Source organism: Piliocolobus tephrosceles, chromosome 2, assembly GCF_002776525.5.
Source record: "Piliocolobus tephrosceles isolate RC106 chromosome 2, ASM277652v3, whole genome shotgun sequence".
NCBI classification, from domain to species: domain Eukaryota; kingdom Metazoa; phylum Chordata; class Mammalia; order Primates; family Cercopithecidae; genus Piliocolobus; species Piliocolobus tephrosceles.
The window spans coordinates 51,581,448-51,597,018 of record NC_045435.1 but is presented as its reverse complement, the minus strand read 5'-3'; the positions used below and the strand labels follow the sequence as shown (position 1 = coordinate 51,597,018).

At 51.9% G+C, this 15,571-nt stretch overlaps 1 protein-coding gene across 1 annotated transcript in view; it reads right to left on the bottom strand.

The window, feature by feature from the left end:
- Window positions 1–6,758: 6,758 nt before the first annotated feature.
- Window positions 6,759–15,571, bottom strand: part of LHFPL4 (LHFPL tetraspan subfamily member 4) — a 52,952-nt gene continuing 44,139 nt past the window's right edge. The window contains exons 3-4 of the mRNA XM_023218373.1: window positions 10,219–10,455; window positions 6,759–6,859 (exon numbers count right to left, since the gene is read on the bottom strand). Of these exons, the coding sequence (XP_023074141.1) occupies window positions 6,759–6,859; window positions 10,219–10,455 (338 nt within the window). The remainder of the gene's footprint in view (window positions 6,860–10,218; window positions 10,456–15,571) is intronic.

Genomic DNA, 15,571 nt, shown 5'->3' with positions numbered 1-15,571 from the left:
TGCAGGGTCATGCACCAAAATAAGTCTCTTTTCTTTATAAATTGCCCAATTTGGCCAGGTGCAGCGGCTCATGCCTGCGATCCCAGCACTTTGGGAGGCTGAGACAGGAGGATTGCTTGAGCCCAGGAGTTTGAGACCAGCCTGGGTAACATAGCGAGACCCCGTTTCTATAATAAATAATAATAATAAGGCCGGGAGTGGTGGTTCACGCCTATAATCCCAGCACTTTAGGAGGTCAAGGCAGGTGGATCACGAGGTCAAGGGATGGAGACCATTTTGGCCAACATGGCAAAACCCCATATCTACTAAAAATACAAAAATTAGCTGGACATGGTGGCACAGCCTGTAGTCCCAGCTACTTGGGAGACTGAGGCAGGAGAATTGCTTGAACCCAGCAGACAAAGGTTGCAGTGAGCCGAGATCACGCCACTGCACTCCAGCCTGGCAACAGAATGAGACTCCATCTGAAAAAAAAAAAAAAAAGATAGCCAGGCATGGTGGTGCCTATGGTCCCAGCTACCTGGGAGGATGAGGTGGGAGGATTACTTGAGCCTGGGAGTTGAGGCTACAGTGAACTGTGATCTCACCACTGCACTCCAGCCTGGGTGACAGAGCAAGACCCTGTCTCAAAAAAATAAAAATAAATTATGCAGGCCGGGTGCAGTGATTCATGCCTGTAATCCCAGCACTTTGGGAGGCTGAGGCAGGTGGATCACTTGAGACCAGGAGTTTGAGACCAGCCTGGCCAACATGGTGAAATCCCATCTCTACTAAAAATACAAAAATTAGCCAGGTGTGGTGGTGCACGCCTGTAATCTCAGCTACTCAGGAGTTTGAGGCAGGAGAATCTTTTGAACCAGGGAGGCAGAGGTTGCAGTGAGCCAAGATTGCGCCACTGCACTGCAGCCTGGGTGACAGAGGGAGACTCCATCTCAAAATAAATAAATAAATAAAATAAATTATGCAGTCTCAGGCATGGCTTTATAACAATGCAAAAATGGGCTAACAGTCTACCCCTAATCCAGCCCCCCAATGCTACCAGCAGATTGCTCTTTCTAAAATGCAAATTGAGTCATTTTTCCTTCTGCTTTCAATCTTTCGGTGGTTCCCCATTGCTCTTAAGTCCAAACTCCTGTCCATGGCCCCCAAGCTTTCTCATGGTCTGGCCCTGGCCTGTCTCTCTAGACTCATCTCTGACTCCTCCCTGCTTCATACTTCATGCTTCAAACTAAGTTGCTTTTCGTCCTCCATACACAGTTCTGCTGCCTACCTCAGTCTTTTTCCTCAAGCTGCCTTCTCTTTGAATGGCCTTCCTGACCCCTCCTGCCTAACTTCTCGTACTATAGCAAGACCTCGTCCTACACTGCCCACCTCACCAAAAGCCATTTAAGGTGTCCCTGCCTAGGACACCCACAATACCCTGCCCGTAGCAAGTCATGTATTATTTTCACATGTTCATCTCCCCAGCCAGAATTATGCTTAAAACAGCATCTCTGTTTTGCTCATTTTTTTTCTAGCTTAAGTGCTTAGCATACACTAAGTGCTTAAAATGTGTTGAAAGAGGACTCCATTTCCAAGTCTCCAACGTAGCTACCTGGTACTGGGCACATTACCGCATGCCAGACACTCTGCAGAGCGATGTACACACATTCCCTGGTGTGTTGCTTACAGCTTCCCTTGCGGGGAGTCACTATTGTTTTCTCTGTTCAACGGGGCTTTAGAGTGAAGCAAAGTGACTGGACTGGGCACTCTGGCTAGAGTAAACAAGGCTCCACTCTTTTCTGCCTGTGTGGACTTGGACAAATCAAACCTGTGCTGTCAGAGTGTGCAGAAATTACCGTATCACTCCCTCTATTCACTCCTTTCTCCTTTGTAACAGAACTCTATTTTTTTTTTTTTTTTTTTTTTTGAGATGGAGTCTTGCTCTGTTGCCCAGGCTGGAATGCAGTGGCACCATCCCACCTCACGGCAACCTCTGCCTCCAGGATTCAAACAATTCTACCTCAGCCTCCCGAGTATCTGGGATTCCAGGCACGCACCACCATGACTGGCTAATTTTTGTATTTTTAGTAGAGACGGCGTTTCGCCATGTTGACCAGGCTGGTCTCAAACTCCTGACCTCAGGTGATCCACCCACCTCAGCCTCCGAAAATGCTGGGATTACAGACATGAGCCACCTTGCCAAGCCAAGAACCCCAGTTTTATTTGGGCTGGCAATGTGCCGAGATAACAGACCACATGTTTTCAGCCTCCTTTACAGTTATGTGGCCCATGTGACACAGTCCTATGGAATTTCCAGAAGTCTTCAAATGAAATGTGGACCAGGTGACTGGAGCTCCAGCAGCCACGTTGGGCCATGAGGTGTTCTTGAGGATGTAGCCAGGATTGAAAATAGCAGTGCAGGCTGGGCGCAGTGGCTCACGCCTATAATCCCAGCACTTTGGGAGGCGGAGGCAGGTGGATCACAAGGTCAGGAAATTGAGACCATCCTGGCTAACACGGTGAAACCCCTTCTCTACTAAAAATACAAAAATTTAGCCGGGCTTGGTGGCGGGCGCCTGTAGTCCCAGGTACTCGGGAGGCTGAGGCAGGAGAATGGCATGAACCCGGGAGGCAGAGCTTGCAGTGGGCTGAGATCATTCCACTGCACTCCAGCCTGGGCGACAGGGCAAGACTCCGTCTCAAAAAAAAAAAAAAAGAAAGAAAAGAAAATGGCAGTGCAGAAAGATAGGAGCCTAGGTTCTGGATAACACTGAAAGCCATATCAGCCATGATCTACCCATCTCCAGGCTTTTTTTTTTTTTTTTTTTTTTAATGTGATGGTAAAATAAACTATCTTGTTAAGCCACAGTAGTGGGGCTCTGTTAATACCAGCCAAACCTGATCCATGGGGTCGGAATCTTACCCCTCTTGATCCCAGTGACTCAGAGAAGTGGCAGCCAGCATGGGTGATAGAAAGTGTTTCTTTATTTGAATGTCATTCCACCTGCACTGAAGCTCAAACCCAGCAGCAGCAGAAGGGGTCAGGACCAAAATAAATGTTACCAAATTAGACAATGAACAGCGAGGACACACTCAGACAGAACTTACTAATGGGGTGTAGACAACACCAAGCTATCCTAACAGCACACAGCACAGGCCCTCAGAGGCCTGCCTGTCAGAGCTCTGCGGAAGGCTCCCTTGTTCCCTGTTCAGGTAACTCCAGTCCCACCCAAAGGTTAGCCGTGAGCCAGGCAGGGGCCTACAGAAGTTTCTGGTGCTGGGAAGATCCCAGCTTCTCCAAAGGCAGGATTTCCCTTTCTCAGTTCACACTGGAAGCTGGAGAAGGGTTATTCCCCGTGTGCCCAAGCAGGACGCTCAAAAGGCCAGGGACTCTCCCCACAGCCTTATCTAAAAGTTCTCATCATCTTGGCTATCGCAGGCCTTGAAAAGGATCTTGATTCTTTGGTCCTCACCCCCTCAGGAAAGTTTTCCTCCATGGGTACCTGTCCCCAAAGCCGAAAATTTTCATAGCCCCAATTCCCAGAAAGACTCAACTGACCAGCGCTGTGGGCCAGGGACTGAACCACCCCTAGGCCGTGGCTGCCGTGGCCTCTCCTGAGTCCCCAGATCAGGCAGAGAAAATCGGGCAGTGGTAGACCCCTGATCCGGTCACAGTTAGGGGGGAACTTCTCTTGGGACCTGAAGCCAGAAGACTCTAGGTTGGAGCCCAAAAAGGCCCTCCTGGGGTCAGAAACAGGCACTGATCTCCTCTGCTTATCTCCTCCTGAAGGCTAAAGCCAGATTGCCTGACGATAGCAGAGGCAAACCACAAAGCCCCCTTCCCATGATGTCTTTACTGCCCCAGGAGAGCCATCAGGGCCTCACCTGGGGCCCCCCACTGGAGCACCTGCCACCCACCCCATCCACACGTCTGTAGAACCCAGGGCCCCGTTCTATGGTTTGGTCCCCACTCTGACTTCTACCCCTTGCCTGTGTCACCCTGGGGTTCCCACAGACTTCAGCCCACACAACTCTGCCTTCCTGACCCCAGACTCCCTGGTGCATCTCTCCCTGGCTCTGCCAAGATGGCAGCTGGCCAGGTGCGGTGGCATGGGAATGTTGCCAGGCTACCCCACCAGGGAACTAGCCTCCCTCTTCTCCACCCAGCGCTGACCCACTCCTAAGTCAGCTGGGTCCCCTCTGCCCTCTGAAGTGGCTTCCTTCACTCCAGTCCTCCCCAAAAGGATGTGGCCTTGGCTACCTGTGCCCCGGGCCTCCAGCCTCTGAGGGGTCAGTTCTAACTCCCTCACCAGGGCACAGGTTTGGTGAGTTTCCTTGGGGAACAAGGTGTAGCAAGGACACCTGGCAGCAGGCGTCCTTGAAGGAACAAGCTCTCCCCTCACCCAGTGCCCAGAAACCCGCTCCCCACTGCCCCACATCCTGACTCCTCCATCCTCCTCTCCCTCCTCTGCATCCCATTCTTGCCCCCTAACCCACATATCCATTTACCTCTTCCCCGCTCCCGAGTCCTTTTTCCGCCTTTCCGTCCATTTCCCCTCCCCCACCCCAAGCTCTCCGGCAGCCTCTCAGCTGGTCTCTCATCTCTCTCTGCCTCTGCCCCTGTCTCTCTCTAGCTCTTCTCCTGGAGCGATCTCTCTCTGTGCCTCTCCGTCCCCCTCACTCCTTCTCCAATCGTCTCTCATCTCCCTGTCTCTGCACCCCTCCTCTCCGCACCCCGGTGTCTTCCCCCATTCTCAGTCGCTTGCTCCGCCCCTCCCCTCGCTCTCTCCTAGCTCTGCTCTTCCCCTCCAATGCCGGGCTTTGGTTTGCATGTTTGAGGAACTCCCTCCTACCCCCACTCCCTCCCACGGGGCTCCCACACCCTCCCGCATTTAACCCGGACCCTCTGTCGCGCAGCGCCCCTATCCTAGGCCGACTGGACTGCCCAGGAAGGCGCTGCGGGGGAAGGGGAGCCCAGCGCTGGGACCAGAGCACTGCGGGGAGGCGTTTGCCTAGGAGAAGTGGAGCAGTGGGGTTGGGACTTTGTCAGTTACACGTGGCAGGAACCCACCAGGCCCCAGCATCTGATTCCAGCTAGGGTCCAGAGTGGGGAGGCAGGGGACTTCTAGGGTCTTTCTTGGAAACCCTCTCAGGTCCAAGTCTTGTGGAAATGAACACAAGGTTGGCAAACACATGGCGCTCAAGCGACCCTCTCCCCTCCTCCGAGGTCCAAGGCGGCTTCCCCCAGCATCCTGCAGGGGCGCTGCCCCTTCCCTGCGGGTCCAGGCTGAGAGGAGGGGGCGCTGGAGGAAGCTGGTCTGCACCAGCAACTAGTGCTGAGGGGAGCTCTCCAGGCCCCAGGGCAGGGAGGCTCCCCGGGCGAGATGGCTCTGCCGCCAGACCCATAGGGGAATGAGGGGTGTTCAAAACATACCAGGAGTCTCCCTCACCTGCTCCCTGCCAAGGGGAAGGGAGTCGCTCCCACAGTGGGAGGAGGGGGGAGAAACTTCTCACCTGCCCCCCAACACACACACACTCTCACGCACACACACGCACACATATTTCACTCACATACACATACACTCATGCCTCGGCTCCAAGCACTGCCCATAGGTGCAGACCCTGGGCATATCGCAAGGCGAGAGGTGGGCCAGGAGGACAAAGAGGCTGGGACAGGGTAACAAGGCCTAGGAGAGGGGACAGGGGTACCCTGTTCAGAGATGACCTGCAAGTTCAAGTTATGCAGAAAAGTATCAAAGAGACAAGACAGTCTCTGCCCTTGGTAGATGCCTGGGGTGTGGAAGGCATGAAAAGGGGCAGAAGGGGTAATGCATCCCCCAACTCCCCACCTCTGGGGTCCCCTCCATACCCCCCAACCCTGACAACAGGGCCAAGAAGTCTGTGCTGTACAAAACAGGCCAGGGTCAAGGGTCCAGTCATTGGTGAGACATCCCAGCAGAGAAGAGGCCTGGGCAAAACAGGCCAAGGTCAAGGGCTCAGTCGTTGGTGAGATGTTCCAGCAGAAAGGAAGAGGAGGCAAGGCCAGCCCGGGCTCAGCAGCTTCTAAGTTCCAGCTGCCGAGGCCACTTGCCCCCTCCAGCTGCTTCCAGAGCCTGAAGGTCTTTTCTGACTCTGGGCTGATTAGGGAACCGGTCTGCAGCTGACAGCAAGGCCCTGTGCGGTCCCTCGGTGCAGCTCTCCCTCTGCGTGAGCTGGGAGCAGGCTGGAATGGGGCAGAGGAGGTCCCAGGGGAGACTGGTGGCACCTGGAGCTTTGTGGCAGATGTGGTGGAACCAACATCAGCCAAAAAAAAAAAAAGTAGGAAAGAGTCCAGCCCACCCTGGGGCAGTATCTAGAATAAATTTCTTGAGGAGGCAGGGACCAGAAGAGGTGTGGATACGCCAGGCGGCAGCCCTCCAGACTGAGGGGGCCTGGGGAGCTGGAACTATAGCTCTGCTCTCCCTGGGGATCTGCAGGGACCTCCAGGCTAGTCTAGAGAAGAGAGGAGAAGCCCAAGGGCCTGGGTAGATGCAGGCTCCCTTAGGTCAAATTTAGGGAGGAGCAAGAATTAGACCCTCCCAAGGTCTGGAGGGCCTCTCCTCTTCCCCAGGCCACATCCAGGCTGTCCTCTCCTCAAAGCCTGGAGCTCGCAGGGTAGTCGGTGAGAAGTGAATCTGAGATCAGGGTCTTCCCTCAGAGCTTGAATGGAGTGACGAGACGGCAGGAGGCAGGACAAGCTGAGGTCAGGCCAATTCCTGGGCTGTGATCCTGGCCTTTCAGGGTCCCTGTGAGTGAGCCACGGGGCAGGGAAGGACTCCCCATCCAGAGACATCACCCCCAGGCCGCAACACGGAGCTTACTGTAGAGCCCACAAAATCTAAGAGAGAGAGAGAGAGAGAGAATTAGAGAAATCAGAGGCTGCCTGGGCATTCGGGCTTTCCTTACACATTCCCCAGGGCAAAAGTGAGCAGAGGGGCCGGGCGCAGTGGTTCACGCCTTATAATCCCAGCACTTTGGGAGACTGAGGCGGGTGGATAACTTGAGGTCAGGAGTTCAAGACCAGCCTGATCAACATGGCAAAACCCTGTCTCTAACAAAAATTAAAAAATTAGCCTGGCATGGTGGTGCATGCCTGTAATTCCAGCTACTAAGGAGGCTGAGGCAGGAGAATTGCTTGAACCCAGGAGGCAGAGATTGCAGTGAGCCAAAATTGCACCACTGCACTCCAGCTTGGGCAAAAAGTGTGAAACTCCATCTCAAAAACAAACAAACTAACTTAAAAAGGTCAGAGGGATCAACTGCACAAGGGCTGAAATCCCAGCCTCACCTGACCAGCAGGATGGCCTTGAGCAAGCCATTTAATCTCTCTGAGCCCCAGTTTTCTCATCTGCAAAATAAGGATCATAGCCTACCTCACAGGGTAACTCCGAAGGGTCAAAAAGAGACAAATAATGACAGCCAAGGACTTGGCAGTGTTTGGTCATAGAATATGCTGGAAATGGAAGCAATTTATTTATTTATTTTTTCTTTGGTTCCTGAGGTCTTCTTTAAAAAAAAAAAAAAAAAGTATATATTTCCTTTTAATAGAAACTGGGTTTTGTTACATCGCCCAGGCTGGGCTTGAACTTGTGGGCTCAAGCGATCCTCCTGCCTCAGCCTGTAGCTGGGACCACAGGTGCGCGCCATGGCTCTTGGCTCGGAGGTCTTTGGGTTAAAACTGAAGTGGGAGGCTCACTCATCTTGAACTCCCAGTGAGGGACGGAGGTTCCCTGGACACTGAAGGGAGGAAAACTGGGGCTCCTTTACATCGATTTTTAACACTGAGTTGTTAAGGGGCTTTGGGAAGGGAGGAGAGGGACACTGAGGGGGCCCACTTCACATCAGTCACATCCTCACACCCCTTCTTGAGAAAGGCCAGATCTGTCTTAGTCTTGCACTTCTAGAAGCTACCGCCAGAGGGCAGGCCTTGACTTCACACCAAGACCACAGAAATCCCGAGGTCTGAGGGATTGCATCAGTTATTTAGAACCTGCCTCTGAGTACAGGTTAGCAGATCAGCTTCCCAGGAGAGCTCCCAAAGCCGTGCAGGAAATCTCTGGCCTCACCAGGTTGAGACAGGCAGCATGACGGGGGGAAGAGCTTGGGCTTTGGACTTGGACTTGGTTTCAGATTCTGCCTTCACCACTTAAGTGACTTTGGGCAAGTTACTGGAGCTCTGGAGTTCTCTGAACGTGGCCTTTTTTCTTTATTGTATTTTAATGCCATTTGATGTATATGAAAGTTTATATGCAATACACTAATTATAAAGCATACAATGTGCCAGGTAAGGTGGCTCACACCTGTAATCTCAGCACTTTGGGAGGCCAAGGCGGAAGGATTGCTTGAAGCCAGGAGTTCAAGACCAGCCTGGGCAACATGGGGAAACCTCGTCTCTACAAAAAATACAAAAATTAGTCAGGCGTGATGGCGCATGCCTGTAGTCCCAGCCACTCAGGAGGCTGAGGCAGGAGAATCGCTTAAGCCCAGGAGTTTGAGGCTGCAGTGAACTGTGACTGCACCACTGCACTCCAGCCTGAGCAACAGAGTAAGACCCCCCTCCCCCAATCTCTTTAAAAAAATACAATAGTAAGCACTGATGAGCTCACCATTCAATAACTATAACTCAGCCTGATGTGGTGGCTCATGCCTATAATCTCAACAGTTTGGGAGGCTGAGGCAGGCAGATCACTTGAGGCCAGGAGTTCGAGACCAGCCTGGCCAACATGGTGAAACCCCATCTCTACTAAAAATACAACAGTTAGCCAGGTATGGTGGCACATGCCTGTAATCCCAGGTACTCAAGAGCAAGAGGCTGAGGCACGAGGATCACTTGAACCCGGGAGCTGGAGGTTGTAGCGAGCCCAAGACTCTGTCTCAAGACAAAAAAAAGAAAAAAGGATTCTAACTCTACCCGTAATTTGCATATACCTCCATGCTCCATCTCATATACTTGACTTCCTCCCCTTCCATCATAACCACAGATGACCGTCATCCTACCTTTCATATTTATTATTTCTTTCCTTTTTTTAAGAAAAATACTGCCACAGCCAGGCGCGGTGGCTCACTCCTGTAATCCCAGCACTTTCCGAGGCTGAGGCAGGCAGATCATGAGGTCAGAAGATGGAGACCATCCTGGCTAACACGATGAAACCCCATCTCTACTAAAAATACAAAAAATTAGCCGGGCATGGTGGCGGGTGCCTGTAGTCCCAGCTACTCGGGAGGCTGAGGCAGGAGACTGGCGTGAACCTGGGAGGCAGAGCTTGCAGTGAGCTGAGATCGTGCCACTGCACTCCAGCCTGGGTGACAGAGTGAGACTTCGTCTCAAAAAAAAAAAAAAAAAAAATACTGCCACAAATACATGTGTGTTTAAACAATACATTGCTTAGTTTTGCTTAGTTTCGAGCTCAATAAATATATCACTCTGTCATCTTCTGAAACTTGTTTTCATTTCCCCTCTCTCGATATTATATTGCTGAGATACATCCACGGTGGTACATATAACTGAAGTGTGACATTTTCACAGCTGTGAGCTGCTCTGTGATGTGAACATGCCACATGTATTTATCCAGCTTCCTGTCCATGGCCATTCGACTGTTTATAGTTGTTTGCTACAGTGAAGCTGCAGCCACCAGTGCCCTTGCATGCTTCTCATGGGTTTGTACCCGAGGTGGGTCTGCTGGGTCACAGGCAAATGATCAGATCTGAGGGAGAATATCGAATCATTTTAAAGGTGGTTGTACTGTCCGTCGGGTTTCTTTTTTCTTTTCTTTCTTTTCTTTTTTTTTTTTTTTTTTTTTTCCGAGATAGCCTCTCTCTCTGTCATCTAGGCTGGAGTGCAGTGGCACAATCACAGCTCACTGCAGCCTCAACCTTCCCAGGCTCAGGTCATCCTCCCACCTCAGCCTCCTGAGTAGCTGGGACCACAGGTGCTCGCCACCACACCCAGCTAGTTCTTGTGTTTTTTTAGGGAGTGGATTTCACCATGTTGGCCAGGCTGCTCTTGAACTCCTGGGCTCAAGCGATCTACCTGCCTTGACTTCCCGAAGTGCTGGGATTACAGGCGTGAGCCACCACGCCCAGCCAGGGTTTCCAATTCATGCAACCAACCCTTTTACTCCTTTTATTTGAAATTATCCTGCCTCCCAGGAGCAGGCCTGGCTCCTGCCACTGCCCCCCAGCCCATAGCACACTCGCCTTTGTTCTCTGGCTTGAGCTCCTCTTGCAGCAGGTCTGTTTGCCGGTTGCCCAGCACAAAGGCGAGGAAGGAGAGGATGAGGGCGTTGAGGATGCCGATGATGGCCAGGATGTATGCCCAGCGCACTGAACAGTCCCCCAGGGAGTACTTCCCTGTCTTGGTCCCGCACATGTCCCGGATGGTCTCGGCGTCCCAGCCATCAGGAAAGATCATGCAGCCCAGGACGAGGCACAGAGCTGAGGGGCAGAGCACCGGGCCCACCACCACGGTCAGGAAGGAAGAGAAAAGATCATTACTCCCTAGTGTCCGCAGTCTGGGCCCCACCCTATTGCGGGCAAGTCAATCCAACCACGTGCTTGTTACCCACTTCAGAGAGGGAGAGAGGGCGGGGGCAGGGAAAAGAGAGGGAGAAAGGTCTAGGACGGGTAGCAGAAACTTTCTGGAACCTGCAACACCCTCTCCCTTCCCCATCAGATCAACTCCTCCAGGAAGCCTTCTGGGAATATGAGAACATAGCCACCCACAGCCACCTCCTTCAACTTCCTCTAGCATCGGGACCAACTCCCTCTCCCATCTCTCCCATCCTCATTATTTATTTATTTATTTATTTATTTATTTATTTTTTGAGGCAGAGTCTCGCTCTGTCGCCCAGGCTGGAGTGCAATGGCGTGATCTCTGCTTACTGTAACCTCCACCTCCCAGCTCAAGCAATTCTGCCTCAGCCTCCTGAGTAGCTGAGACTACAGGTGCCTCCCACCATGCCCAGCTCATTTTTATATTTTTAGTAGAGATGAGGTTTCACCATGTTGGCCAGTCTGGTCTCGAACTCCTGACCTCAAGTGATCTGCCACCTCAGCCTCCCAACGTGTTGGGATTATAGGAGTGAGCCACCATGCCTGCCCTCATTGTTATTTTTAAAATTCTTGTCCTTCACTCATCATATGTTTATTGGGCGCCATTTTCCTTTTATTCATGATGCTGGAATACACTTTCATTCACGCAGTTGAGCACTTTGGTAAGAGCACAGACTATGAAGTGCCAATGATAGGACTTAGCCTAGTTCTTCCCCTAATTTGGCTGTATGACCTTGGGGGATGCCGCTGAACCTGAACAGGCCTGTTTCAGTCAATACCATTGTACTTACCTCACAGGGTGATTAGGAGGATTAAATGAAGTAATGCGTGTAAGACACTTAGCACAGTGCCAGGCACTCAGGTAGCATTTATCCAGGGCCTGCCATATGCCAGGCGCTAGACCAGGCCTAGGGGGTAGGGAGACTTGGATTTTAGCCTCATGGAGCTTGCAACGTAGTGTGGGGAGAGGTACGTAATAGCAAAGCGATTAAAAAGGCTGGGTCTCAAATCCTGGCTCAGCTATTTTCTAGATGTGCCACACTGAGCAAGTTCATTCACCTTTAAGCCTCAGTTTCCTCATATGTACAATGGGAATAATGATGGCATCCTCAAATGGTTGTAAAGATTATGAAAGGCAGCAAAATGTAAAGTACCTGGCACAGTAAGTTCTGGTTAAATCTTGGTTGTTATCAAAACATGATGCCCAAAGTAATAATTACACAAATAAGAAAGTAATGTGGAGAGTTGGTTTCAGGTGAGGGGGACTAAAGGCAAAGAGGAAGAGAAGGGGCAGGCTCACAAGGGCCTTGGCAATGGTTCCCTAGCTAGCATCCACCTGCTTTGGATTTAGCAACCCACCTGTCCCAGTCCCAGCCCGGGTGGGCCCTTGGCCAGCACTTAGCCTAGTGGATGAGACCCACGCCTGAGCTAATGAGCACATTGCGTTCCTCTGGTAACACTGACTGGCTTGGAGAGTGGCACCTACTGCGTCACAGGGCAGTCAGAACCCCTGGATTCAGCAGGCCACTGTGGAGATGGGGTCTTCCCCTCCACCAGCTTTGTGTCACTGGCTTGATGGGGCCCTCGTACTGCCAGTCCTGCCAGCATTTGGGTTGCTGTGTCTGAGACCCAAAGGTTCCATAGAGCTCTGTTTGGAACCGTGGGGACCTTGAACCTGCACCAGGCCCACGGAATGCTTAGCCTGGGTTTTAGATGACAGCGATGCAAAGTGGGGGTGATGGTCAGCTCTGCCCACTGTCCACCTGGCCCATATAGTCCCCAGGGTGGGAAGGGGCCCTTGGCTGTGCCAGCTCCCTCCCACATCTACTGTGGAGGGAATGCTCCCAGGCTCCAGCCTCTTCTGGCTTCCAACGGAGTGGGCCCTCCTCCCCATCGTGGCCCTGCCAGATTCCAGCCAATCCTCCCCCTCTCCCAACACGTGCTCCTCTTCCAGATGCAGGCTCCCCCCACAATACTGTGGTCCAACAGGCACTGCAGCAGGGCTCCTCCCCCCACCAATGCTCCTCCTCCAAACCAATTATCCAGTCCAGTGGAATTCACCACCTAAGGGCTGGGAAAAGAGTTCCAGCCAAGGGGAATGGCAAAAGCAAAGCCCTGCGGTGGGAACAAGCTGGATGAGTTAACCAACTAGCAACTTTGAACAGGCCAGAGTTCAGGAGAAAGCCAGGGCTGGACATGCAAATTTGGGAACTGTGGGCACTTGTAGGTACTTAAATCCCGAGGACTGGACATGGTGGAAACCGAACAGAAGGCTTAGGACTGAGCCCTGATGCTCCAGCATTAACAGGGCAGAGGAGGAAGAGGGGCCTGTGGAGAAGGCCTGGTCATCATCTCTCCACATAGCGCTGCACTTTGCCAGACCCTCCAGGACCCTATCTGAAAGGAAAGGAGGGTCAAACACCAAGGAAGGGAATGGGGCAGGGCGAGGAGTGGTCTCAGCCCCAGTCCTTCCCCCGCCCTCGGAGTCCCCAGGGCCCTTTCCCAGGCTGGTGCGCTCCTGCCTCCCTATTTCCGGGCTCTAAATCTCCAGCAAGAGGCAGGAGTGGGAAAGAGCCAGAAGAGGTGGCAAACCCACACCGTCCCTTCGCCTCCTCTCTGACCGTCCACTCCCAAGGTGCCAGAGGCGCGAGTCCCGCCGGGAGCATCCTCGTCTCCATGGAAACCGCGTCTGCATCCTGGCGCTCCCAGCCGCGCCGTGCAGGCTCCTGCGGGTGGTCTTCCTCCCCTCCGCACCCTGAGCACTGAGGCCTCGGGGAGGTTTTCTTCCTTTTGCTTTCCGCCTGCACCTTCTTTCTGCCTCTGTCTCTCTCTTTCGTTCTGTGTCTCCATTCCTTTCTCTTCCCCGCCCTTTTCATCTTTCTTCGCATCCCTTTCTCTCTCTCTCTCTGGCTTGTCTACCTTGAGCTCAAGTCTCAGTCTGGACCCCCGCCCCGCCCGCTTTCCCCTTTATTTAGATCTCTCAGCTTTAACATTCATTGAACTTCCTCCTCCTCTCTATTTCTTTTCTCCCTTTTCTCCGTTCTCTATATCGATCCCCTCATCTTATCCTCTCTTTTTGCCTCTCGCCTCATAGATCCCACAAACACATTCCTGCATGCCCACTATGTGCCAGGCACTGTGCAGTGTGCCGGGGACAGCAGGCTTGGTGTCTGTCTTCAGGGCGGAGGTGTGTGGGGAGGAATACAGCCAACAAGTCAACACACAAATAGAAAAGTTACACATGTCAAGGTGTGCTTCAAAGGAAAAAGACTAGCAGCTGCCACCCACAATAACAGGGCTACTCAGAGATGGCTGGGGCACTCACAGTGCAGGGTTTCAGATGGTGACTGTGGGGCCCCAGAGGCCACTCTGGGAATGGGAATATCAGAAGTCAAACAAATGAAAAGCCAATTACATGGGTTTCCTTGCACCTGGGGGAAAGATAGAAAGGGACCAGTAGAGATAGCCTAGGCCTGGGAAGTGCCCAAGAGGGCCAACCATCAGGAGATAGCATGACTGCAGATAAGGCAGGGTTCAGCATTCCCATTTGCTAGATGAGGAAACTGAGGACGAGGCTTTTGGATTCCAAGTTCAAGTCTCTTTTGGAATAATGAGCTGGCTGAAGAGCCAGCTGCTGCGAGGCACATACACGGGTGTAGGATGGCACAAGGTTTCTCGGCCTCAATACTTTTGACATTCAAGCTAGATGATTCTTCACAGTAGGGGCCAGCCAACGCATTGTGGGATGCTTAGCTTCGTCCCTGGCCTCTACCCACCAGATGCCAGGGGTACCACCAACCCCAGTCATACTGATTAAAAAATGTCAGTTGGGCATGGGTGGCTCATGCCTGTAGTCCAGCACTTTGGGGCAACATGGTGAAAACCTATATCTACAAAAAAATACAAAAATTAGCTGGGCATGGTGGCATGCACTTGTAGTCCGAAATCCTCAGGAGGCTGAGGTGGGAGCCGGAAGATCAAGGCTGCAGTGAGCCAAGATTGCACCACTGCACTACAGCCTAGGTAACAGAGTGAGACACAGTTTAAAAAAAAAAGAAGTCCCCAGTGTAGGGGATTATCCCTGGCTGAAAACCACTGGTGTAGGGCAGAGGCTCTAGGATGGGGTATCTCTATCTAGCTACCTACCCCACAGTCCTACTGACTTTCTCTGCTCCGAGCAGCCAGGAGGTGTTATGACAAAATTAAGATGAACAATATTAATATTTGTAATATTGTGATAATATTGTTAAAAATAGTGTTGAGTGACCGGGCGCGATAGCTCATACCTGTAATCCCAGCATTCTGGGAGGCCAAGGCGGGTAGATCACCTGAGGTCAGGAGTTCGAGACCAGTCTGGTCAACATGGTGAAACCCCATCTCTACTAAAAATACAAAAATTAGCTGGGTGTGGTGGCGCATGCCTGTAATCCCAGCTATTCAGGAGGCTGAGGCAGGAGAATTGCTTGAATCCAGGAGGCGGAGGTTGCAGCGACCCAAGATTGCACCACTGCACTCCAGCCTGGGTGAAAGAGCAAGACTCCCTCTCAAAAATAAATAAATAAATAAATAAATAAATAAATAAATAAATAAATAAATAAATAAAGTGTTGAGTGCTTAACTATGTGCCAGGGTGCTAAGCTCTTGACATTCATTATCTCATTTAATCCTATTATTAATTTTAAAAATTTGGCCAGGCGTGGTGGCTCACGCCTGTAATTCCAGCACTTTGAGAGGCCAAGGTGGGCGGATCACGAGGTCAGGAGATCGAGACCATCCTGGCTAACACCGTGAAACCCCGTCTCTACTAAAAATACAAAAAAATTAGCCAGGCATGGTGGTGGACACCCGTAGTCCCAGCTACTCGGGAGGCTGAGGAAGGAGAATGCCATGAACCCGGGAGGTGGAGCTTGCAGTGAGCCAAGATCACACCACTGCACTCCAGCCTGGGCGACACAGCAAGACTCTATCTCAAAAAAAAAAAAAAAAAAAAAAAAAAAAA